General features: G+C 38.5%; 1 protein-coding gene across 1 annotated transcript; it reads right to left on the bottom strand.

The window, feature by feature from the left end:
* Positions 1-17,018: 17,018 nt before the first annotated feature.
* On the bottom strand, positions 17,019-22,459 carry LOC113333674 (fumarylacetoacetase-like). Its single transcript, XM_026580099.1, has 14 exons — positions 22,146-22,459; positions 21,745-21,823; positions 21,526-21,584; positions 21,318-21,442; positions 20,811-20,885; positions 20,242-20,317; positions 20,024-20,123; positions 19,881-19,940; positions 19,643-19,713; positions 19,469-19,531; positions 19,269-19,333; positions 18,184-18,280; positions 17,930-18,055; positions 17,019-17,255 (listed from the first exon to the last, which is right to left on the bottom strand). The coding sequence occupies exons 1-14, from the start codon at positions 22,347-22,349 to the stop codon at positions 17,193-17,195; spliced, it is 1,263 nt and encodes a 420-aa protein (XP_026435884.1). The 5' UTR covers positions 22,350-22,459; the 3' UTR covers positions 17,019-17,192.
* Between the last annotated feature and the right edge of the window lie 4,030 nt (positions 22,460-26,489).

Below are 26,489 nucleotides of genomic sequence, written 5' to 3'. Positions count from 1 at the left end.
GAAAAAATTCATGAATTTTGAGAAATTTAATGAATTTTGGGAGTTTCCATGAAATTGAAGGAGTTTTCATGAGTTCAAGGAAGCAAAAATATTAAAATAATAAAAAAGGGCGTGTGGGACCGTGGAAGGCATGGCCGGCCGGCTAGGCCCGGTCCCACGAGTTTCCTAATTTTATAATGATTTTATGAAAAATTCATGAATTTTGAGAAATTTGATGAATTTAGGGAGTTTCCATGAATTGAAGGAGTTTTCATGAGTTCAAGGAAGCAAAAAATATTAAAATAATAAAAAACAAGGGCGTGTGGGACCGTGGAAGGCATGGCCGGCCGGCTAGGGCCCGGTCCCACGAGTTTTCCTAATTTTTTAATATTTTTAGGTATTTTGATGATTTGAGGGAATTTTTCCTAATTTGAGAGAAATACCATGAAATCAAGGAATTTGATGAATTCAAGGAAAACTAATAATAAAATAATAAAACAAAGGGGCGTGTGGGACCGGCTAGGGCATGGCCGGCCGGCCAAGGCCGGTCCCACAAGTTTTCATAATTTATTTTATTTTATTATTATTTGATGATTTGTGCAAAAATACCATGAAATCAAGGAGTTTTTTCATGAAATTAGAGAAATAAATAATAAATAATAAAAAATAATAAGGAACCGTGGGTGTGGGGCCGGTTGGGACCAAGGCATGGCCGGTTGGCCAATGGTCACGCCCCACACTCCTTTCCTTAATTTTATATTATTTTTTATGGATTTATGGAAGTACCATGAAACCGAGGAGTTTCCTCAAGACGAAGGAGATTTGATAAAATGAGAGAATTTTCATCAAATCATGGAAAATAATAAAAATGCATTAAAAATATAAAACTGGCGTGGGATTGACCACGACACGGTCGGTCGGTCGTGTGTCCGTGCTCCCAGCACCCTGGTCAATATTTTTAATTATTTATTATTTTCTTCTCTATTTTGCATAGGTTCATCGTTTCGTTGTATTTTTGAAATACTCGTTCGTGCGGTGACTGTTAGTGTATCATCGTTGAATACACCTTCACCATTTGAATCGGGGCTTACTTAGAGGTAGCTCAGACGGTTGTTGATTATTTATTACTAATTGTGGAATTCAGTGGAGAATAATCACAAAACTGAGTAAAGATGTTTATTTTAATTCATAGGATCAGCTGAGGATTCGACTACGAATTCAGAATAATAAAGTGAGCATTACCATTCCATGGGATCGTAGATTCGACCATAGAATCGGAGAGTTAAGTTTATCTATTACCATTTATGAGACCAGTTGTGGATTCGATCATGAAATCGGAGTAATGAGATATATAGTTATTGCTATTCTATGAGATCAAGTGTGGATTCGATCATAGAATCAGAACAATTGTTATTGTCATTCCATGGGACCAGTCGTGGATTCGACCATGGAATAGGAGCGATTGTAATTAGGAATAATTAACTTTGTGGCTCTATACTAGCAGAGCAAGCTGTCTAGGAGCATTAATTATCCTGATACGAGCTTGTCGGTAAGTCATATCCTTTATATAGTCAGGGTAAACTTGTTTGTTCCTGAAGACGTTATCGCTCTATACTAGCAGAGCAAGCTGTCTAGGAGCCGTCCATCTCGTGATGCTATATAGAAATAATCACTGAAAGTATTCAGTATTCATGAGATATGTTGTCCAGTCGTGAGACTACATATCTACATGTACTCTGAGAGAAGTACTCTCCGTTGAGAATTCGATGAGAGACCGTGTCTCGATACTCACGTCTGATTGCTGAATCAGAGCTTCGTATAATTATGAGTTTACGAATTTAGCCTTTGTCGAAAATCCACCATCTACATTAAGTCCCCTGCTTACTGAGGAAAGCTGTGTTCCTCAGTCAGCATTAAATGGTGATTTTCCGGCCATAAATAATAATACCAGTAATTGAACTTAGTCGTAAGTTGAGACGTTACCGGATTTAGAGAGCATGAGCAAACCACGACTTGATGAAGGCTTCAATGTCATGATTGGAGCGTCGTTTGATGCATAAATTGGTGTTGAACCGCTGGTTTGGACGACGAGTCCGTGGTCGGTTAGGATTCGCGGGTCGGGCCCAATAAGGAAATCCTTAGAAAATTAGGTTTTGGAAATAAAATTGATATAAAAGGGATTAATCCTTTTTTTTTCCCACGACCATCTCCATCATCTCTGCACCTTCACGCCAGCAGGAGAAGATTCCCGCGCCGCCGGACCACCACCTGCGCCGCGTCGCCGTCGTTGCGCGTCGGCCAATTTCCGGCGGCGCTCCCAGGTACTTTTTTTTTTTTTGCTGATGTTTATGATCCTCATGAGTTGTTCATGCTTTGATCATGATGAAGTTATATACATGTGTGTATATTAGTGTGAGTTTTATGAAAAAACCCTCGTTTTTGAAAACGTATGTTCGTTCGATCGTTAGTTTTGAAAACTAACTATAATCCCTGATTTAGGAGAGATTTTTTTTTATATGAACCTAGGTCAGTGATAAAACTTAGTTATGAGCTTTCATGTGTACCAAGGTTTATCATAAAAGAAGTGAATTTTCATGAAATCGGAATAATCCTTCGTTTTAAAGACAAATAATGATGACACGAAGGAAAATATGTATGATGAACTTGTGTCCAGTGATAAAATTTTGCTTATGAGCTTTCATGTAAATACAAAACTTTATCATATGTATGAGATGTGAGCTTTCACAATATTTTTTGAAATAAACCTTCGTTTTAAAGACAAATAACGACGATACGAAGGAAAAAATTTTTTTATATATATATATATGCAGCCGTGACATATATTGTGAAAATATGATGTATATTTTATTTGCATGATTTGTTTTCATTAATAAAATCTTGAGAATTTATGTATGCAAGTTGCATTAATTGTTTTTTCGAAAAATCAAAACGTGGGTTTTGAGGAACCTTCGAAGATAGACAATATATTTATGATGAAATATTTATTGTTGTAAACTTCATAGGTCAGTTGTGTGAATGTTCACATTATGAAAATTGTGTCCGTGATTTCATGAAAAATCAGTTTCGGAAATTAAATAAAGTTTCGTTCGTTTTTGCAGTTTTCGAAGAGACGAACGATTTTGAGGTGTTAACTCTAGCATTACTATCACTATTGTTAGTGGAAGTATAAAAGGTAAGAGTTAAGAGTTACCATTTTTGCTTGTATTTCCTTGATTTATATCTGGACGGCATACTGAAGTAGAATGTAGTGTGAACCTTTTCAGCTACTTAGCAAAGATGTCCAATTCCCAAGCTGACGACGCCTCGAGGGAAGAGATGTGCGTTGATGATGGTATCTCCAGAGATGAGACATGCATGGATGAAACTTCCGTTGGGGGAGACGAAGACGAAATCCCTGGGATTAAGAATGTCCCGAACATAGATGATGCATTCTTTGAAAAAGATATTCCAGGAGCTGAGCAACATTTGAAATCCCCAGTGTATCGTCTTTTGATAAATCCCAGAACTGTTACTCAGAAGAAATTGGTGACTCCTAAGACAGTGATTCGATTTTGTCTTGAACGAGGGGTCTTCGCCTCATCAATCATAGAGTTTAAGCTTTCTCGACGACCTTTGGAGAAATTTGCCGGCTGGGCGAGGCATATGTTGGGTTTTCCTCATGTGAGGACTATGCTCGACCAGGCGCAGGTGACGAGAGCTATTCAAGCTTCTGGAGAGTTGTTCATTTATCATGACGCAAGTGGTATTGTGGCTCTGTTTGCTCGCTGGTGCATTCCCACTCACACTTTCATATGTAGATGGGGAGAGTTTACCATTACCTTGGAAGACGTGGCGGCTCTGATGCATCTCCCGATCACGGGCAATCTTCCTGGGGATCTTTCAGATGAGGAGACCGTCGTTTCTCATGTCTTGACAGCTGCAATGGAGAAAGCGAATAAGGCTGGTAGTAAAGGATGCTATGCTTCCTGGTTGACACACTGGTGGCCCAAAGACGAGGTTTCTGATAAACCCATCGACGGTATGTTACCCATTGCTGCTTTCTTATGTTTATGGTTGTCCAGAGACGTTTTTGAAGACAGTGGAAACTTGTTGAAGCCTTTTGTGATTCCCTTTGCTATTAAGATGGCTCAAGGTGAGCAACTTCCGATAGGTAGTTTATTCTTAGGCTCCTTGTATTACAACCTGGACTCCTTGATTATAGACTCCAGTGTGTCGAACGGCTCTATGAAGATTGAGTGTTATGCCAACACGATGTTTCTTCAAGCTTTGATGTGGGAGCATTTTAAGAATTATGCACCTACTCCACGTAATGTTCTGCAAGGACCGAATACTGATGCGCGCCATACTTTCCCTGAGAAAGATAATGCTAGGATCATGCGTTGGTCCACAAAGCAGCCTCGTTCTAAAATACGCTTTATTGATGTGTTAGATGAAGAATCTGAGTTCAATTTTCGCCCGTGGGTGTCAGTCCCTGATTATGTTTCTCAGCCGATGACTTTCAATACTGGAGAAGGCACGAGTTTGACGTCTGGTGCGCATCTGAGTGATGGCGAAAGATCTTTCATGTTGAGTTGCACTCCTGGTCATTTGCTATCAGTCACGTTTGGAGAGCTTTCAGTGGAGGAGTATAACATTGATAGAGCAGCTCGACAAATGGGTATGGATCAGTGTGTTCCAACCATACGGAGAGGAAGCCATCAGTTGAGCAACTCAGGACTCATCTGGATCATACTCACGTGGATGGGGTGTAGCTACTGGTTTCCTGGTTCTGGTAGATTCACCTATGTAACCCCAGGTTATGTAGAATTCTGGGATCAGAACTTGGGCGTTTGCGTGGCTTTGTAAGATTTCCCAGACCTCCATTCAAGGATCTTCCTTCGGCTGAGATGATTTCCAGTCGACCAAGATTGAAGTATCTTTCTGGTGATAAACGAAAGTCGTCTCCAGGATGCTCTCAGGTATGTTTTTCATATAATCTTCACGAAATTATAAGAACTGTATTCTGATTATATTACTGGATTTCACCACAGGACGGTCGTAATATACGACCTCGAATCGGTGTAGATTTCTCAGAGACTGAGGCGGTTATTCATGGCGGAGAAGGCAGGCATAAAGGTTATAAGCTGTTACCCAATACCGTAAAGTCCCCAGTTGGTGCTTTGGTGAGTTCCCAATATTTCTCACCGTGACTTTCATTGCTATTAACATTAGAATCATGAAGCCAATGTTGTTAATTTTGTTGCAGAATTTTACTCCATCGAGTCTTGAAGGTCTTCAATTTTCTGCTACTGAACAAGCAATCGCTGATTTGAGTGACGAAGAAACTGTAAGTATTTCTTCACATGTTCAAATGTGGTGCTTCATAGATGAAAATATTGATTGTAAAGGACGTGTACAGGAGGATGTCGTCATGGAGATGGAGAATTCTGGAACTCAATCATCCTCTGGGAATGGGAATGGAGGTAATTCCCAAGATTCGGAGCCGGATGGAAGTGATGTTCCTCTTGTCGTTGATGTGGACAATTCCAACCCCTTGGACACTTTGGAGACTCCTCAAGTAAGTATATATCCTGTATATTCTTCATAGAAGTATAAAAGTGCTGACTTGTGAATGAATGAATGAGAACCCATGTAATATGAAAACTTAGTCGAATTTCGTCGTCAGAAAATTCAGAACCCAGCTTTTTATAGAAACGTTGTAGAATCTTCGTCCGGAGTCGGATTTTGATGATCTGCATGTGCAAATTCAAGCCCGGAAAATTTCCAAGCTTTATCAAAGAAGTTTTAAGTTTTGAGCACGTTCAAGCCTGAAAAAGGCGAAATAGTAAACTTCCAGGAGACTTCCAGAACTTTTTCAGATTGCGATCACTTGATATTTTGGCCACATCTACTCGCTCGTTCATCGGATTGTCATGAAATTTTGACATGTCATAGAGGACATCCATACGAAGAGAATGGCATATGACCCATCCTCGGATTCCTTGTAGATTTCTCCCAGTTCGTCTCCTAGTACAGGGCAGAGTTCAGTTTCTTCAGACGGACTCATCGTAAAATGTGTTTTCATGACTTTCATGTTATTTGCTCGTGCCTTGAATGTAGTATGATGAACCTTGATGATGTTCCTTGCTGGTATACTGTGTTTCATAATCTCCTTTGGATTCGTGACTCTAACCTCATGTAATCTTCGTATTAGGTGCTAAATACCGAAGTTGAGGATACTGGAGCCAACGATGATAACTCTAACCATTCCGGAGTTATTGATGAAGAGACAACCATCCCTGCATTTCAAGGCCATGAGAAGGTCGCTACTGCTGTTATGGAAACCCAGATGGTTGTTGCCTCAGTGATAGAAGAAACCGAGACAGCAGCGGAGAATACCGAAGGAACTGTTGCTTTGGTCGTGGGAGCCACTCCAGTGACCGAGAACCGTATAATAGTGTATGAATATCCAACTGCAGGGGTCGCTTTCGATCCTCCCTTTAACACTTCACTCCCGTATCATGAACTGGTCGGTGGATTCAGCGTTCCCATTGGATATGCACGCTTGTATGAGACGATATGGAAGAAGTTCGGCCACATGATCGTTGACAGGAACCCTGGGCGTGCTTATGCTTTAATCATGCAAGTAGGCGTTATCTTGCGTGTCGTGAGTGATATGCATACGAGACCCAGGAATACCGTGACTCCAGATATACTCTTTGATTGGGAGTTTAACTTGGAGAATTCAGAAAGACTTGGCCTCAACGTGAAATGGCTTCGTAAGCAAATAAACGTTATCAAGGATTCATGTGAGAAGAACATACCCTTTCCAAACGATGTGCTGTGAAGGAGAAGGAGGACAAGATTGCCAAGCTGACCGAGGAGTTGAACAAGGAGGGGGGCTTTGCAAATCTTGAAGGATGCTGATGAGCGAAAGCCTTTTCTTGCTGATCTCTTGAACTTCTGAACTTCTGAGAGATGTGAGGTTTATACTTGGGTTTTGATATTTAGATGGTTTTGGATTGACTGATGGTTGAGGATTTTCTTGTAGATTTGATAGAGATTTTCTTTTACGAAATATGAACTGAATTTTGATAAATTGCTGAATTCAAATACTGATTGCAAGTATTGCAAATGTTTTGGAGGAATTGAAATACAAATGAAAGAAAATCCTAAATGTTAAATCCCAACACCATGAGTGCTTCAAACGCCCAATACCTTAAATGTCCAATAATTTCAGATAAACGCCTTGAGCCAATTTTCGTGAATTACTGGTAGGGTTCTGCCATCTGTGTTGGTCAATTTGTAGTATCCTCCGGCCACGGACTCAGCGACCATGAATGGTCCTTCCCAATTGGAGTTCCTTGTAGAATGAAGACCGCGCTGAACTGCTTTGAGAACCAGGTCCCCTTCATGAAACTTGTTAGGCTTGGTCGATCGTGCCTTGAATATCTTCCGCTGATTCGGAATTCCCTGTTTGATGGAATTCCTCGATTGTGGCCCGTATGGATACTCGCGCGGAAGAGAGTATCCAGCATAGTGTTGATCATGCTTAGCCAAGTCTTCGGAAATAAACCTCTCGATGGAGTGACCGATTTGAAGAAGTTCTGAACCCAACCATTGAGTGTAATATTGCTGAGGTGAAGTTACCCACTCGTAGCTTTTGATGACTGCTAAATTATTCATGGGGAGAAGTCCCTGGACCATAGTAGCATATTTGAACATTGGTAATATTAGAGCAAGAGGAGGAGTAAGACTTGCCTGAGATCGAAACCTTCTGAAAAAGGTGTGCGGATTATCTCCAAGTTCCTGCGTAAGTCTCATCAAAGTTTTTACTTCTTCCAGATGCTCAAACGGTGGTGCGTCCTCTGTTTCGTCTTCCGACTTGGAATCCTTTTCGATGACAGAATGTGTTGAAGGAATCATTTTCCTTCCAGCATGAATCCAAGTTCTCCCAAGGACCATGTCGTATCCAGGGTCTTCCCTGATTATGAAAAACTTGGCCTCAGTGCAGATCAATCTTTCCGTAACTTTAAGAGTGATGAAGCCGTATGCGTTTCTGGAGATTCCTTCGTGGTCCCTGATTGCTATGGGAGCGTGGGTGGCTTCCCGTCGAGTAATACCAGCAGCTGAGAGTTTTCAAAGGGATGATGTTGACGGGGTACCAACATCGATGAACGCCCTCTTGAACTCATTTCCTTTAATGTGCACTGTGGTGAGCAGTCCCCAGTCATACATTTCTGTGTCGGTGGTTGAAGGTCCGGTGGTGGTCTCTTGGATCAGCGGACGTCTTCCGGACACGATGTGGTTCAGTGCAGCAAACATGTCTTTCCTTTGAGCTTTCGAAAGATACAACAGCTCGCAGACATGTTCGATCAGAGATTGGACCGTTTCCTTGACAGGAGGTTCGGAGATGGTAAAAGTTCTGACTGGGAGGGGGTTTTTGTGCACCCCTCAGTCCCCAGGTTGAGCTCTCCTGATTCGATTTTCTTTGAATATGCGCTTCAAAATTTTGCAATCACTCGTGGGATGGCTGACGTATCTATGGAAGCGACAATACCGAGGATTTTCCATGGCCTCTTCAGTTGGTTCCTTCTTGACATAAGGCAATTTGATTGCGCCGTCTTGAATCCAGGCATCGAGTAGTTCATTAACTTCTTCCATTGAACAGGGAAAATCAGGTGCTTCTGGATCTTCCGTATGCTGAGGAGGGATTTTCGAATTCTCCTTCTTGTGTGTCTTTGAAGGGGTGGAGGAAGTCTGCTTGTGTTGTGGTTCTGCTTTTCGCTTACTCCCTTCCGCGACAGCATTTGTTGAAGGTTGCAGGTTATACTGCTTGTTGATCAGACGCCTGCTTCCTCGAGTGTCTTTTGAATCTTCAGTCTTTGTAGACTTTGCTCTTTCCAAAAGAGCGGGTGCAGTGGTTGCCGACCTCTTCGCAGCTTCGTGAAGCTCTGAGAAAGTCTGGAATCGAAGGTTTTCTAGCAAGGCCCTGTAGACCGGGAGCATGCCATTGATGCACAAGTCCACCAGTTGTTGCTCCGTGACGTTTGGGTCATGACAATCCAGGGCTTGGACTCTGAACCTTTTCACATAATCATTGGGATTTTCACTGACCCTCTGAAACATTCTTCCAAGGTCGGAGAGGGTGACTTGTTCTGACACGAAGAAGTATTTCCTGTAAATGCGTTAACCATTTCTCCCCAATTGTTGATGGTCCCTGGTGTATTGTTTATACCAGGTGTATGCTGCCTTTCAGATTTTGAGAATTCCTTGAGACGGACGACATGATGTTCATGTTCTCCCAAGGCTTCGAGAAAACGAGAGACATGTTCCCGAATTGCCAGTTCCATCATACAAGGTGAAAGTTGGAGAAACGTAACCTTTGGGGAGTGGAATCCTCTGCGTAGCGGCAGGATAAGGAGGTTGATGACGATGGTCATGCGATGTTTGTCTTTTCCGGTTTCCAAAAGGTGCTCCAGATCCTCGCGAGTGATGAAATTCGATGATCCCTTCGCTGATGAGTTGTCTGCAGCAGTTTTGTGGACTTCGTCGTCTTCTACTGTATGGATTGGAATTACTTCAGGACCGTCGTCTGAGGATTTCTCCTTCTCCTTTCCCTTCTCTTGAGTCTTCTCTGACATCTTGTCAGTAAGAGTTTTGAGATAATTATACAGCTCCTTCTGTGTAGCAGCCATGTCAGTCTGGTTCTTTGCAAGAGTCTATGCGCTTTGATAAGAAGCAATGGTAGGCGGTGGATCTCCTCTGACTTCTTCAGGGTGTCGTCCGGACAGTGGATGACCTTCGGCGTGAGGAGGAGTAGTGTCACCACCATCAGTGTTGGAGGTCGGAATTGTCTCCGGGATATTCTGATTGTTGTTGTTGCTAGTGCTAGCACGGTTTGTGTTAGGATTCGTAACTGAACCTGACCTGAGATCAACCATCTTGTGAAATTGTGAGATTGCAACCGAGAGATGATCTCCCACTGTGGTCGCCAATCTGTAGATGGGGAAAACGATTTGCTGGTTTTTAAGGAATTGAGGAGACGACCGTACGGAGGAGACTCCTCGAACCGAGCGAAATGTTAAACCTCACACAGATGCACCGCTGCAAAGGGGGTGCTTTAGATTCGAGAGATCAATCTGTAGTACTCCGGCCTAAATCAAGACAATGACCGTTCCAGAGTAAATTCGGTCACAAGAGAGGATGGGTTGATCTGTAGGAGGGAAGCTGAGAAATGTGGAATCAATGGTAATCAAAGATTGTGGGTGTGTGAATTCTGAATACGATAAGCTCTGAGTGATTGAAATTGCTCAATTGAGAGTAGTTGCTCAATTGATGAGTTGATGATCTCGTGTTGTCAGTTTGACGTGAGATTGATGATACTGATGATGATTCAATCATGATTCAGAGACTTATTTATATTGCTGGAATTGTAGACACCATGATTCCATGAAGTGTGACAGTTGATGGAATCAAGGAGTGGGGAAGTGGAGATCGTGTTTGAAACCAGTTGCTCAACGTGTGGAGACTTGGTCGATTTTCCACCCACTACCTCGTGAATTCCTTCAACTGATTGCACGACTTGCTCACATTCCATCGTGTGTTTGAACACACGTCGTAGACCGAGACCAAAACCCTAAGTGATATCCCCCAAGTGACACGATTGACGTCTCGTGGTTTGTTAGTCAATTGATGACTTCGTGGTTTGATGGGACGATGAGTCCATGTAGTCGTTGAGTTGAACATGATGTTCTGAAACTCGTGAATTGAACATGTCATGAGACAGAGGTATAGTTCTTACGATGAAGTGAGCAAGTATTGCTCATTCGTGGATCGTTGAATATTGATTGTTGAACCAATATTCCTTGGTTTGAACAAATATTTATCATCTGAGCAAGTGTTGCTCATGTGATGAATTGTTGAATATTTGATCGTCTGAGCATGTGTTGCTCGTCTGATGGATTATTGGCAGCGTACCAAAAATATTAATTAGAATACTGGTCGTTGAACCGAGCATAATTAATAAAATTAATGACCATGAGGTCGTCATAAAATTATTAAGGTTAGAATCTGGAATGATGATCCTTGGATTCAGAAACCCTAATTTGATCAATTGATGATCAATTCATGGTTCGTCAGAATTTCAACCATGGGACGAAGGAGGAGCGACTACATGGGACCGTGGATCAACCATGTAGTGTCCATATGCTCACGTGAGCAAATACGAAGAACTCCTGAAGAGTTGACGATTTGTTGGTGAAAGAATGATTAAATGCTGGTTTAATCATTTATTCGAAAATGCTCGTCTGAGCCTTAGGTGAGAAAACCTAATTAATTATGACGAGGCGAGGGACCGACCATGGAGTCATGAAACCGGCCCTGGGTTGTCGTGACCGCCTGACGATCACTTCATGAAAATCCAAAGTGTTTGGGAGAGTTTTGGACCTAATACGAGCAATTGTGCAAATTAGGTCAAAACTGTGAAAATTGATGGGACCGGCTTCCGTGAGCCAAAGAGCCAATCTTGGTCGGTCAAGATAGCGTGCTCGTGTCCCCAAGGCGTCCGCGTCTCAGTCCTGAGAATTTTGATATTTTCTGGCGTGCAATTGAGCATCCATTCGAGAAAATATGCCAAAATTAGGGTTTCGACGAAACTGAGGAAAACACCATGAGATGATGAAAAATAATTATAAAATAAGGAATGAGGAGGCGTGGGACCGCCGTGGTCAAGGCATGGTCGGCCGGTCGTGACCACGGTCCCGTGGTGCCTTTTCCTTAATTTTATAATATTTTGATGATTTTATGAAAAATTCATGAATTTTGAGAAATTTGATGAATTTTGGGAGTTTCCATGAATTGAAGGAGTTTTCATGAGTTCAAGGAAGCAAAAAATATTAAAATAATAAAACAAGGGCGTGTGGGACCGTGGAAGGCATGGCCGGCCGGCTAGGGCCCGGTCCCACGAGTTTCCTAATTTTATAATGATTTTATGAAAAATTCATGAATTTTGAGAAATTTGATGAATTTAGGGAGTTTCCATGAATTGAAGGAGTTTTCATGAGTTCAAGGAAGCAAAAAATATTAAAATAATAAAAACAAGGGTGTGGGACCGTGGAAGGCATGGTCGGCCGGCAGGGCCCGGTCCCACGAGTTTTCCTAATTTTTTAATTTTTAGGTATTTTGATGATTTGAGGGAATTTTTCCTAATTTGAGAGAAATACCATGAAATCAAGGAATTTGATGAATTCAAGGAAAACTAATAATAAAATAATAAAACAAAGGGCGTGTGGGACCGGCTAGGGCATGGCCGCCGGCCAAGGCCCGGTCCCACAAGTTTTCATAATTTATTTTATTTTATTATTATTTGATGATTTGTGCAAAAATACCATGAAATCAAGGAGTTTTTTCATGAAATTAGAAAATAATAATAATAATAATAAAATAAGAAGCAACTGTGGGTTAGGGGTGTAAATATTACCCGAAAAAACTCAGCCTGCCCGTACCCGCCCAAGCCCGCCTGTACCTGAAATTGCCCAAAACCTGTTATGGACCGTTGCGGGCTACCCGGCCTGGCCTGGATTAATTTATTGGGCGGTCTCGGGCTTTGCGATTAATTATGATGCCCGGCCTGATACCCGGCCTGGTGCCCGGCCTGAAAGGCTTTTATGTGTCATTAATCATTTAATATCCTCTTAAAAAGACTTAAAAGTTATAATTTTATAATTGTCAATTTTGTGTCAAGAAAAATAAAATATATAATTGTTTTTACTTATAATTAACCTTTTCAAAACATTAATGGTAATATATTTTCTTATTAGAAAGTTTATTGTACTCTAATTAATTATTTATTATAGGCTAAAATTAAAAAATTTTCAGTGTAATTTAAATATAAAATAATACTATCACTTACGATATGTGATGTTGGAAAGGAAAGGATATTGTATTTAATACCGGGTGTGGGGCCGGTTGGGACCAAGGCATGGCCGGTTGGCCAATGGTCACGCCCCACACTGTTTTCCTAATTTTATATTGTTTTTTATGGATTTATGGAAGTACCATGAAACCGAGGAGTTTCCTCAAGACGAAGGAGATTTGATAAAATGAGAGAATTTTCATCAAATCATGGAAAATAATAAAAATGCATTAAAAATATAAAACTGGCGTGGGATTGACCACGACACGGTCGGTCGGTCGTGTGTCCGTGCTCCCAGCACCCTGGTCAATATTTTTAATTATTATTATTTTTTCTCTATTTTGCATAGGTTCATCGTTTCGTTGTATTTTTGAAGTACTCGTTCGTGCGGTGACTGTTAGTGTATCATCGTTGAATACACCTTCACCATTTGAATCGGGGCTTACTTAGAGGTAGCTCAGACGCCCGGTCATTGATTATTTATTACTAATTGTGGAATCCAGTGGAGAATAATTCACAAAACTGAGTAATAAAATATTATTGTTAATTCATAGGATCAGCTGAGGATTCGACTACGAATTCAGAATAATAAAGTGAGCATTACCATTCCATGGGATTGTAGATTCGACCATAGAATCGGAGTAATTAAGATTTATCTATTACCATTTATGAGACCAGTTGTGGATTCGATCATGAAATCGGAGTAATGAGCAATAATATGGTTATTGTTATTCTATGAGATCAAGTCGTGGATTCGATCATAGAATCAGAACAATTATTATTGTCATTCCATGGGACCAGTCGTGGATTCGACCATGGAATAGGAGCGATTGTAATTAGGAATAATTAAATTTGTGGCTCTATACTAGCAGAGCAAGCTGTCTAAGAGCATTAATTATCCTGATACGAGCCTGTAGGTAAGTCATATCCTTTATATAGTCGAGGGTAAACTCATTGTTTGTTCCTGAAGACGTTATCGCTCTATACTAGCAGAGCAAGCTGTCTAGGAGCGGTCCATCTCGTGATACTATATAGAAATAATCACTGAAAGTATTCAGTATTCATGAGATATGCCGTTGTCCAGTCGTGAGACTACATATCCACATGTACTCTGTGAGAAGGTACTCTCCGTTGAGAATTCGATGAGAGACCCATGTCTCGATACTCACGTCTGATTGCTGAATCATAGCTTCGTATAATTATGAGTTTACGAATTTATCCTTTGTCGAAAATCCACCATCTACAAAAAGGTTCAATAAAATCAATTACTACAACAATGAAGCTTAGCAGAAATCACTAACTATTGCCAATTCTAAACCACTTCCAAGTGCAAGTCCTCATACACCATTACATGTTATAATTGAAAATTCACAATTCAATAATCAAAACCGTCCAATCTCTTCTACAAAAACTAATCTCAACAATCCAATGAAAACACAAAACAACGTACAAAACAGACCACAAATCATTTCAATTCGATCACTAAAACCAGAAGTTACATATTCAAACAAGATGTGTAAGTAAAAGTTACACATCTAATTATCATGTGTAACTAGAAATTACACATCTATTTAGCTTGTGTAACTAGAAGTTACACATTTTGAAGTTACATACCCTTATTGCCTCCTAGCACCATAACTTGTTTATCTGGCTCCAACAAGGCCACTACAGCAAAACCACATACTATCTCTAACCTGTAAACATAATAAAACATATTCATCAATCTTACAAATGGAAATCAAAACATATATGCAACACACAATGCGCATCTGAACCCTTGGCGGCATAATATCCATCAAAACTTAACTGCAAAAAGTATAAACAAAGGCATATCCTCACCTCAAGAGTGGCTACAGAGTTACAGACTCAACAAAGTATATTCAACACTCAACAATACAACAACATCACCAGTTACATATGTATTTCGCTGCTGTAAGTAAGAGTTACACATGTATTCTCCTAATGTAACTAAGAGTTACACATATCAAACCTAAACCTCAAGTGTGAGGAAAAAAAGCTCTGCTGCAATACTTCATGTATGATTTCAGGTTCAAGCTTCCATTCAATCAACTTCAAATCATTAACTCAAAAACTCAGTTTCACAATCAAACCATGAATCACATGATGCAAAATGACAGTAAGTAGCATTGTTGTAGTAATTTCAACCATAATTGAAAACCAACAGTCTTTGACCTTATAGGAAAACATCATACTCCTAAATAAATCTATACACACCTGATTTATAAAATTGAATCCACATACTCCTTAATTTTTCTTCAATCCAACTGAAAATCACCTAATTTAAATGAACAAAACAAAATTAAATGATCAAAAACAGATCAAGATTGGTTTTCATAGGAAATCAAATTTGCGATAAAACTGAATCAAAATTGAAATAGAGAATGGAATTAAAATTGAATCGAGAAATTACAAACAATAACAACAACGAAAAATCAAAATGTACCTTGATTCTGTTACTATTCTTCCGAAACAGTGATGATTCTTCTTGATTTCCGAAATTAAAAGAAACGACAACTTCAAATCAGAAAACCTTACATGAAGTAGATTTGAAACAACAAACTAGAATCAATTGAGAGTTCGTACATAGATGATTAGTTGTTAAATAAATTGGAATCGAATCATTCAGATCTATAAATTGATTAATTTTTCAAATCAACTGAAAAATCTTAAATCATTCAGATCTATAAATTTGAATCAATACCTTTCACATCTTCGAATCAACTGAAAAATCCAGACGCGGATCAAATCTATTAAGTTCAATTGATTATTTGATTGAACATCATCGTCATCATCGTCAAAGATCCATAAACATCATCTTCTTCTTCATAAAACAGAGGTGTTCGAACTAAGTTTAACAAATCCATAAACATCATCAGCAGAATCTCCAGATCTTCTATGACGAATGATTTTACGAAATTTCTATTGAATCAAATTGATTCGAAAAGTGAAAAATGAATCTGAGAAAATCCTAGAAATGGTTTTCTCTACAGACGAGAGGGAGAGGCAAGAGAGAGAAAGAAAATTGAGAAATGAAAGTGTATCTAGTGATTTTATGCTTGTATATATAGAAAAGGGTAATACTTTCATTACGAAAATGTCACTTTATTATCAAGCCCTTAAAATAAAAGTTCTGGGCCTAGAAATATGCGAATGTGAAAGAATGGAGTTGATAGTGTAGGATCCATTTAGTGAGGCTTCTATATATTGAACCCATATAGTAGGGGGTTCTAGTATTTTTCACTAAAAATAAATTATTATTATTATTATTATATATATATTCTTTTGTTCAATAAAATATAATAAAGTGTAACAATAAATTAAAATAATTATTATTGTACATTTGTACATAATAATTAAAATTAAAAAAATGTTTAATCATATCATATAATTTATACTCATCTATAATATGAGTTTTATAGATTGTGTATTCATGAAATAAAATAAAAGAGAGTAAAAAACATCTTTATAAAAAAATTGGAAGTCTTCCAAAAACTTACATATTTTGCAAGACTTTTATCAAGGCAAATATATACACAAATGTCACTCAAAGTCTTGAAAATAGGTAAGTATGCAAAGTCTTTGAATTTTCAAGTTTACAACGAGTAACACAAATTTAGAAGACCTTTCGACAATCTATAACGAGTAACATAAACTTTGAAAGAGATTTTAAAAATATACAACCAATAACACAATACTTTGTAAATCCATTAAACTCTTTGGAAATCAATAAAAATATTTATTGATATTTATTGAGTAAACCCCCGTAAGTTTCTCTATAAAAAAAAAAAAAAAAAGACTGTACCTAAAAAATACGGAAAATGTTAGATAAAAACCAGCTGGCGGTGCTAGTGAAGTTGCAAGCACCACACACACACAAAATTGGTATACTTTAAGCCTACACAATCGATGAAGAAACATCAAGATTGTGATAAATTGTGACAGTTGATAGAGTGATTTTAATATTACCAAGCCAGTTAAAATTCAGAAGAATTTTCATTTTTATCACAGCGTGCTTGGTGTGATTGCATTGCACCAGGCGGTCCAGGCATCAAATTTGATGCACCTTTTGTCGGCACATTTCATTCCTACTATATGCTACTCGTGAACATGAACAATAATTTACCACAACAATGACCTTTGTCCAGGCAGTCAAAATATTGAAACTAGATTATGGCGCAGATGGGACAGACTAAATTTTGATTTACATCGTCAAAACAATCACAACAAGGTAATCTTATTCAGCAGTTTAAGGAAAATAAAGAAGCAACAGATTTCCTTAAACTAGAGCTGGTACGACTTTCCCAGAGCACGTTCCAAAACCTACTTTGAACCCATTACCCTGCAACACATAGAACAGTATATGAGCATATGCACATGAATATATACCAAGTACTCCAGTGCAGTGTAACACAGCTACATGTCTTACTAAGACAAATGGTTGTTATTCGCATGTGAATTTGATGAATAATAAACAAAGAAAGAATAAACCCAGTACGCAGGTAAGTTTGGGAACTAAAGACCAAAATGAAAATAGGCAGAAACTAGGACCAGTATTTCCAGAAATCAATAAATTATAGTGGTTTCATCATTAAAGGTTTTTAAAATCAGGATTTCTCCACGAAGGTCTGGAGATAGAAAACAATTGATACGGAATAACATTATTGGAAACTTCAAGTGGGACTCTTGGGAGCATTGGCAAAACAACTCTTTGGCTATGCAATCTTAGGTTGGAAACAGTTACCAATTCAGGAAAATATAATCTGGAAACAGTTTGTGGGTTTAGGACCATAATGTTTTTGGACCTATCCTAGTTACTGAAAACTCATCTATATCAAAACCAACACAAACTAGTTCTGATTGTATTCAAACTCTGGCTTCCCAGTGTAGGAATTCTAGTTGCAGTGATTTTGCATCTCCAAACACGTTCTTAGTTTCATCGTTCATGCATTTCACAAAAAAATAAATTCTGAAGATACATAAAACACTAGACTGCACCGTCATAAGCCGACGTACCTTGCAAAATCCAGTAATAGCGACTTCATCTCCATCTTCCAAAAATTTACGAGTTGTACCATTTAAAGAGAGTGGTTTTTGTCCGTTCCAAGATAACTCTAGTAAGCACCCATAAGATTCTGGCTCCTGTCAGGAACATGTCAGCTTCAGACCGGGGTTTCAAAGATTAAACCCACTTTATTCATTGGTTTTGTGCTGGGGTAATGTGCATACAGGAAAAAATGAGCAAGATAGAAATTAAGTTGAAAACATACTGGTCCGCTAATAGTTCCAGTTCCGAGAAGATCACCAGGTCTTAAGTTGCAGCCATTGATTGTGTGATGTGCAAGCTGTTGCGTCAATGTCCAATATCTATACACAAGATACAAAGCAGTTTGAATGGAAATAACAAAAATAAATTATAATCAGGAATATACGTATTAGGTTCATTGAAGGAAGACAAAGTTCAAACTGATAATATGGAATTTCTTGGCTCAAAAATTATAATTTCTTCAAATGCCAATAGGAAAACATAACATGGCAGTTCAGACATAGATAGATTCCCGGTGACATTTATTCTTTCACACCTGTTATGTTCCGAGCAAGCGTATTGGTCTAAAGTTCACACATGTTAATACTGTGTCAGTGTGGATGCTGTGCGTTGAGGACCAGTTGATTTGGTCCTTCATGAAATCATAGCTAGACAGCTTTTTGTTTGGAGCGAGCCGGCATGGCGTAGGGGTATAAAATATGAAGCTGCAGCGTTAGGCATTCATTATTATCCAGGAAACTTAATTTTGGTGATATATTAACCAAACAACAAATGAATGGGGCTTAAATCTAAGTGCAATAAGTGAGCGCAAGATTAGAATGATTCCCTAAGTGCTCTACGGTTTAGGTTAATCAAATAGGTTTTAACAGATTTCCCTACAGAAAGGCAGAGCCTTGGCTGAGTGAGGGCGTCCAGGCACCAAAACTCCCACTTTTGGCGCCTTAGGCGGCGCCTCTGACAACATAGCTTGACAATTGATTTAAATATTGCTCCTTGGAAGCAGTAGTCAAACTTTTAAACTGAGATTTTGCAAGTCAGTTACTAAATTTTAGGTATTTTTGGACATCAGTTCTTACGGTATGCAGAAGCACCATACTGTTCGGAGGGCTGTAGTTCGTGAAAATTATAACCTCTATTGTAAAGATTTACATGCCACATTCTTTTTCGGGTATATGATTATATGCACTAGGATGTTGGCCCCTCCTGGAAGTGTTTGTAGTTCGTCTTAAGGGCAGTAAATAGTACGTGGACGGTCATACAAAATATACAACTAAGTTGTGAATACATTTGTGACGTAAAATTTCTTACAGGTGATTGAAGTTGCTCTTCGTGACAACTGATGAATCTTTGTGTCCATCCGGTTTGATCCGGACCTGGCAGTAAAGTAGCAATGTTATTATTGTACCCGATAAACATATATACAATAATTACTGAATGGGGTAAGCTCCACCGTTAGATTTCTCATGAGTAGATTGTGCATCAAGAGCTAATATCCGTAGAAACTTTACCTCTAATGAAATATCATAATTTTTGGATGTCTTCTCAGACAGATACGGCAAGGGACGAGGCTCCTGCAATTAACATATAGTTCTTGAGCATCAACTTCATATAAGGGAATCCATGCATGAAAAGAAATGTAAACCCGCACTTTCAAATCTGTAATGAATGATATATTCTGGTACCTGCTTAGGAGCATCGCAAGCGAAAGGTTCCAAAGCATCAAGTGTCACAATCCAAGGGGAAATTGTTGTACCTGTACACATCCAAGTCAACTATAAGACTTAGCTCCTTAACTTAAAGATCTAAATCACAAGACGACCATCAAGTACTATGCAAAAATGCATTAATAGTTTCCTTAAAACTCTTCTGTTTGCAAATTACAACTGATACATTTTAATAAGATACGAAACGTTGGCTCACCAAAGCTCTTCCCTAAGAAAGGTCCAAGAGGCACATATTCCCATGCTTGGATATCCCTAGCTGTTGAAAACAAGTTGCAGTTATTGTAGCTAAACTTAAATATTAGCATTTTTGCAATTAAAATTGTGTAAGCTATTGAGTACCACTCCAGTCATTCATCAGTACAAGACCAAAAATGTGATCAGCTGCATCATTGACATCCACAGACTCTCCTAACTTGTTTCCTGGACCTACTACAGCAGCCTGAAAACATATCAGTTTCAGGTCAGTCAGAACGTTAAGATGCTTGTCAAAGATAATTGGCGTCAGCCATGCACAAAAGAGCTGGTGGCTGACAATCAAGTAAGCGAAAATGACTAACCATTTCTAGCTCAAAATCCAACTTCCTTGAAGGTCCAAAATATGGTGGAGAGTTAGGTGCTGGATGACCTTGACCTCTGGAACAAAAAGGAGAGCCAAGATAATTACTTGCATGTGGATAGAGTATCAATCAAGAAAACTTGTCGGCATTTGCAGGATAGTGAATAACCAGAATTTTGCAATAACAGTGAGCAAGAAAAAGAATACTAAATTATCAGGAATGCAATTGTTTATTGTTAATTAAGCAACCATAGTCTTTCATTTCCTTATTCATCATTAGTATCGATAATGGTTCATCTGAAGGTAAGCATCACATGAATGCAAACAGAGATTATCCAAGTGAGAAATAAGAAATGAAGAAGATAAATTTGTTGGTTACTCCTTTAAGTAATGGATCATTAAGTGCACAAAGCACGTGCGCAAGATCTTGGTTAGCAACCAGAAATATGCAATTTACTAGAGTTTCAATTTGTCATCAGATATTGATTCTTCACCGCTAGTATATTCAGGTGAGACCTTCACGAACGAGGTAATCAATGAAACAAAAACATAGGAAGGACATTCACTAACTTGGGTCTAATAATATCTGTTCCAGATACAACAATTGATGATGCTCGTCCATGATACGCGATAGGCAAGTGAAACCTGAAAAGAATAAAATTTCTTTTGAGAAAGACATAAGACTGGGGAAAATGATGGATATAATGACTTTAAGCAGGGATAAGCTTAGAATCTATGGCCAGTCTTAACTTCTTCTTTTATGCTTTGACACTTTTTTGCACTTAAAATTTGTGGATTGATATAAATTATTTGGTAAAGAGAAAAACGCAATATTCATTCTATAACCGCTTGATTTTTTTTAACAAGAAACATTATACAGAACTTCTATATATAAGCTTAGGTACTTCTACGAGTCAAGAACTCAATTAAATTGATATTCTGACATGTATTCCTTCTGAAATCGGCCATATGTGACTTGGATGGGGCCTAAGTGCCTAACCCTTTCTTGAAGAAGCTCTAAATAGAATCAAAAGCAACATTCTCGGATCCAGTTATACAATATAAAAATCAGCATACCACTGTGGCACAATAGGGTTTTCTGGTCCACGAAATATGGTTCCACAATTCTTTGCATGATGCAAGGAGGAAAAGAAATCTGTATAATCCCCTATTACAGTTGGGAGAAGCATTTGTACCTTGTTCTGTACGAAACCAAACAAAAGATCAGCATTACAATTAGAATACCGCAAGCTAAACTTATTAAGCCCATAAATACTTTCATTACCATTGGCAAAAGTGCTTTCTCTCTCAAACTCTCATTGTCCCGTAATGTTGGCTCATCAGCTAGATTAACCAAGAAAACAAAAACAATTCAAGTCAGTTTCTTGTTATCATGATAATAACTACATCTTCATCTTATCTTCTAACCTAAATTTTGCCGAGAACACAAACCTATTGATTGTATTATATGAAAAATATATGAAAGTAAATACAGTTCACTAACCAGAAAGTAATTTCTGAATAGTGGAGCGAGCCTCCTTCCATGCAGGTCGTCCCATTGCAAGGAATTTGTTAAGAGAAGGCTGATCATCAAAACCAAAGAGAAATACTCCATTATCTAATACACTCATCAACAAATATATACGCGATAAAGAAAAAAAAAAAGTCGTCACTCAAATCATTTTGATGACACACTCTTCTCATTCTGCCATGAAAACAGGTTCCTAATTTCCAGACTCAAACCCGAAAAAATGAATTGATTCACGCATCAAAACAGATGTCAAACAAGACCTATTCTCGGCCCAAATGGATAATCAATAGTAGCATTCAAGAAACTACACAAACTCAATCAAATTTCACAAAAATTTGAAAAAATTAAATGAAGTGAAGTTAAAAATTAATTACCTGAAGAAAACAATTGGAGTTATTAAGATTCTGGCCATTAAAAAGACCAGCAGAAGTGATGACTGAAAGATCCAAAACGAAATTACCGATTGCAACACCTGGACGAGGAAGCTCTTCTCCACTAGGTTTAAAGACACCAAAAGGAAGGTTTTCTAGTGGAAAATGTGAATCTGCGTCGACTTCAACGAACGATTTCATCGCCATTTTTTCTTTCTTCTGCTGTGAAATTCCCGGAAACGGATTTTGAGGAATTTGATTTTAAGACTCTATCAGTCATTCAGTCTTCTAGTACTGCTAGTGAGACTGAAAACGAAGAAAGATATTTTAAAGGGACTGAATGGTGGTAAGAATGAGCAGGGGTAGGATAGTAAAAATAGCGACAACGCCTCCCCAGCTACTTCCGTTCCGTATTTCTCCTACTTACTACTCCCCAAGTGCGTACCTACCACGAGACGTTGTCGTCACTTGAACACGTCCGAGGAAGAGTTTTGTATCCACAAGTCACGAGTCATTCAGTACTTGTTGATCAGATCCTCTATGATATCATCGCTGATACGGATAATCGTGCACCTAATTCCAAATAAATTAAACGGAAAAATCTTTGTGTTGCGTGAACTTTAGTGGAGTTCCTTTTTCTTACCCGGTTAAATTGGCCTATACCACTTAACTGGGGTCTATGAATTACTTCAACCAAACTAAAAAGAAGGACATGGAATGTCTCAAAGATGATAAAATACTAAATTAACCCTTAAAGAAAACTTAAGGGCTTTTTACAAAAATAGACCTGTTTTTTTGGTGCTTTTCAAATCTAGGCCATTTTTTTTTATTTATTGCTAGACTAGGCAAGTTTTGACCAAAAGTGATGGATGGAAAGTTAGCACCGTTAGGTGTAACTAAAAAGACCTTTGAATCACTGATTTAATGTTATATCATTGATTTAATCAACATGAAAACTGTACATGTGGGCTCGGATATGCCATGTGGATTGCTTACGCGGGCTCGGATATGCCATGTGGACTGATTACGTGGGAATCATGTCACGGGAAAAATTTGTACATATACCATTCACAGTTCCATTAGTTGGCCCAATCTCCTTCAATTCAAAATCAATCCATGTAAAACCCAATTTCAGATGTACACTAGAAATTCAACTAAGCTGAAATGCCATTTTAGAATTCTATAAACCATTTGCAGCTCAGCTGCCACCAACTGCTCCTGCTCTCCACCTGATTCTACAGTTGATAGCCCTCTCATTACCACCAGTTAATCGCACAAAGCTGCCAACTTTAGCAGCAACAACTCCTTGTCATGCTCTTAGTTGTACTTCTTTCACAGCCATTGCCAACTGCACTCTGCCACAATCACAAAAACACCTGCAAACCAGCTTCAACAATATCATAATCTCCACTGCAAACCAGCTTCAACAAAAACACCTGTTGTACCAGCCCTGTATCCTAGACATACATCTAATCATGGCAACAACTCAGCCCACAACTGCAATCTAACCAAACCATTTCAACCATCTTTGTTTCAAACGGCAACAGATCTTCTTCCAGCCATACTTGTGCAACAAAGCCACTGCAAGCCTATATTCCTTCATCAACACCAGTTTCACCCTTTTCTGCCAAATACAAATCCCATAGTTCCATTGAAACCATATTTTAAGCCTGCAATACAAATCCTTGAACCCATGAAGCAGTAACAGCACCACCTTATCTTCGATTCTCCAGATTCAATTCCCTTAAAACTCTGTCTCAGATCCGATCTGCGTTTCTGATTTCAACAACGTTATCACCATCATCTTCGTCCTGCCAATCTAATAACAGGTTCACCTGCCAATCTTCGACAACCCTGTTGCACAGATCCAAAACCATGTCTAGCTAAGCACGATTCAAATCCCAATCATAATACTCAGCTCATACATTTCATTGATTCTTTGCTTGCAGGACCAGCACATACAACCAAATAAGATTCATCAACTCTTAACCAAATTCACATAAGTCGTCGGGTCTAAATCAAAGAAACCCCAAATTACCATTTCATTTTGATTTTTCATCAGTACAACTTTGCATAATCAGCGCAACATCAACCCCTTCGTTCTTCAGTTATCACCAACTCAATATCATCATCAATTCCACACAAACCCAAATTGAAATCCAGAAACCCTAATTCCCAATTTGGGGAAGAACATCATTCTCATCTTCAAATTCAAAACCCCGACTTCCTGCTTCTAATAAAAACTTCAACCTTCTCTTAATTAGTGACAAACCGACCTCCAATTAGCCTTCTAAACCCTCGATTCCACCTTCCCTGACTTCTCTAGTAAACCATAATTTCTTCAATTCCTCAACCCCATCATCTATTGGACAATCACCCTCTTTTTATTCAATTCCTCAACCCCATCATCTATCAGCAACTCAATAAACCTAAGAATTTATCTCTAGAAATATTGCAGAAGAAAGAAAACGGAAGGAGAAGAAAACAAAGAAGAAGAAGATAAGAAGAAGAATAATGAATGAGATCGAGTTTATCTCGACTGGTTTCAGATACTCATGTCGTCACTATCATGGTCGTTCAATTAATCCTCGAGATGTCGTCTTAGTTAGATTAGGCTCTCAGATAGCAACACGTGGACATCTTATCTAGTGTGACTGACACACGTGTGAAGGACATTTCAGTAATCTTACCACATGTATGAGATCTCCCTATATGATATTTTGGCGAGATATTGACAAGTCAACGCGATAAATTTACCGAGATGGTTAAAGTGGATGGAATCCGTTTAACTTGCCTAGTTTTGCAAGAAATAAAAAAAAATGGCCTAAAAATGAAAGTGAGGGTCCAGACCAGGCCTACTTCTGCATATAATCCAAAATTTAATTCTTCTAACACAAATTCAAATACAAAATCATAATCACTTTATTAACAAATACAAAAATCATTAATCAAAACTAATTTTCAATTTCCATCAAAACTAAATCCTAATCAATCCAAAACAACAATTAAAATCTAATTTCATTTTGGGTTTTGAAAAAAATAATCAAAAACAAACAATTCAAGTGATTGAGTTAAATCCCTTTAATCCATTCCTTCTAAGAGGTAGTCTACAATGATTTACCTCTAAATCTTTGAAATTCACTAATCAAATTTTCTGAAAATCCACCCATAATCGGTTTATATGTGCACTATACTAGTCTGATTGTGGTAGCAATCGGTTTTTATTATGTACCAATATAACTCGATTCTGGGTGAACATCAACGTCAACCGGTTTACGTTAATACACGTATAAACCGATTCTTGGTGTATTTTCGGATTTGTAGACAAATCAAGAATCGGATTATTAGTGCATACGTATAATCCGATTGTTATTGTTGACGACTATTTTTTGAATTTTAAATTATAGTCGTTGGTACTTTGTGTATATAAAGAGGATAGCCTATTCTCTTTCATACACTACCTAATCCAAAGAAATCTTTCTTCGTTGTTAATTTTTTTTCATTTGGAGATGTCAAGTCCATCATCATCAACTACCAATTCAATCGAACACATACTTAAAAGATGCAAGCGAACAACCAAATCAATTGCGGCAATGGAAGAAGATATACGCAAAAGAAGCGAACAAACAACTACAAACAAATATGTTAATGTAATGGATGAAGTGTTAAGCAAACAAATAAATACAAAAGAAACCATACCATCGTCATCGGCTGCGAAAAAATATGAAGAGAAACTCAAGGCAAAGAAACGAGGTCAAGAGCAATTCCAACTTAGGGAAAGAATGAAGGATGTTGATGAAGAGACCGGAATGGATTAGAAACTTTTACATTATCAAGGATCTTCCCGAAGATCGTTCTTGAAGCTTTTTAATGGCAGCAGCAGCAGCAGGTGAACATTGTTGTTTTTCCTTCTTCTTCGCTCCTCCTGGTTCTGTCTCGACCCCAAACTCTTCATCCCCCTTCTCTGACATAAAACCAACTATTTATAGGCTTTAAATCCCCTTGAAACTCGATCAAACCCCTTGGAAATCTCCATTATTCTTTACGGGTTGTTTGAAGAATAATCTTCTTCTTGTTGCGTTACAGGCTGTTTATAGCTATTCTCTCATCTCAAATATCTTCTTGGACTTTTACCCAACTGTTTTGATGTATATCCCACGCAAGATATCCCATAAATCTCTCAAACTAATCTCAAACCCTAAACAGAAACCGTGTGCACTGTCTTGACTTTGTGTGGATTTTCTGACTTATCCAGCCCAATTAGATGGGTCTAATCGCTTCTAAAAGGTCCCATATGTCTTGTAGAGTCCGTGGGTACCAAATTTGCCCATTGAATCGCCTCCTAGG

The sequence above is a fragment of the Papaver somniferum genome, unplaced genomic scaffold (genome assembly GCF_003573695.1).
Source record: "Papaver somniferum cultivar HN1 unplaced genomic scaffold, ASM357369v1 unplaced-scaffold_133, whole genome shotgun sequence".
Taxonomy (NCBI): Eukaryota; Viridiplantae; Streptophyta; class Magnoliopsida; order Ranunculales; family Papaveraceae; genus Papaver; species Papaver somniferum.
The sequence above is the reverse complement of the archived record's forward strand: the minus strand, read 5'-3'. Positions and strand labels throughout refer to the sequence as shown.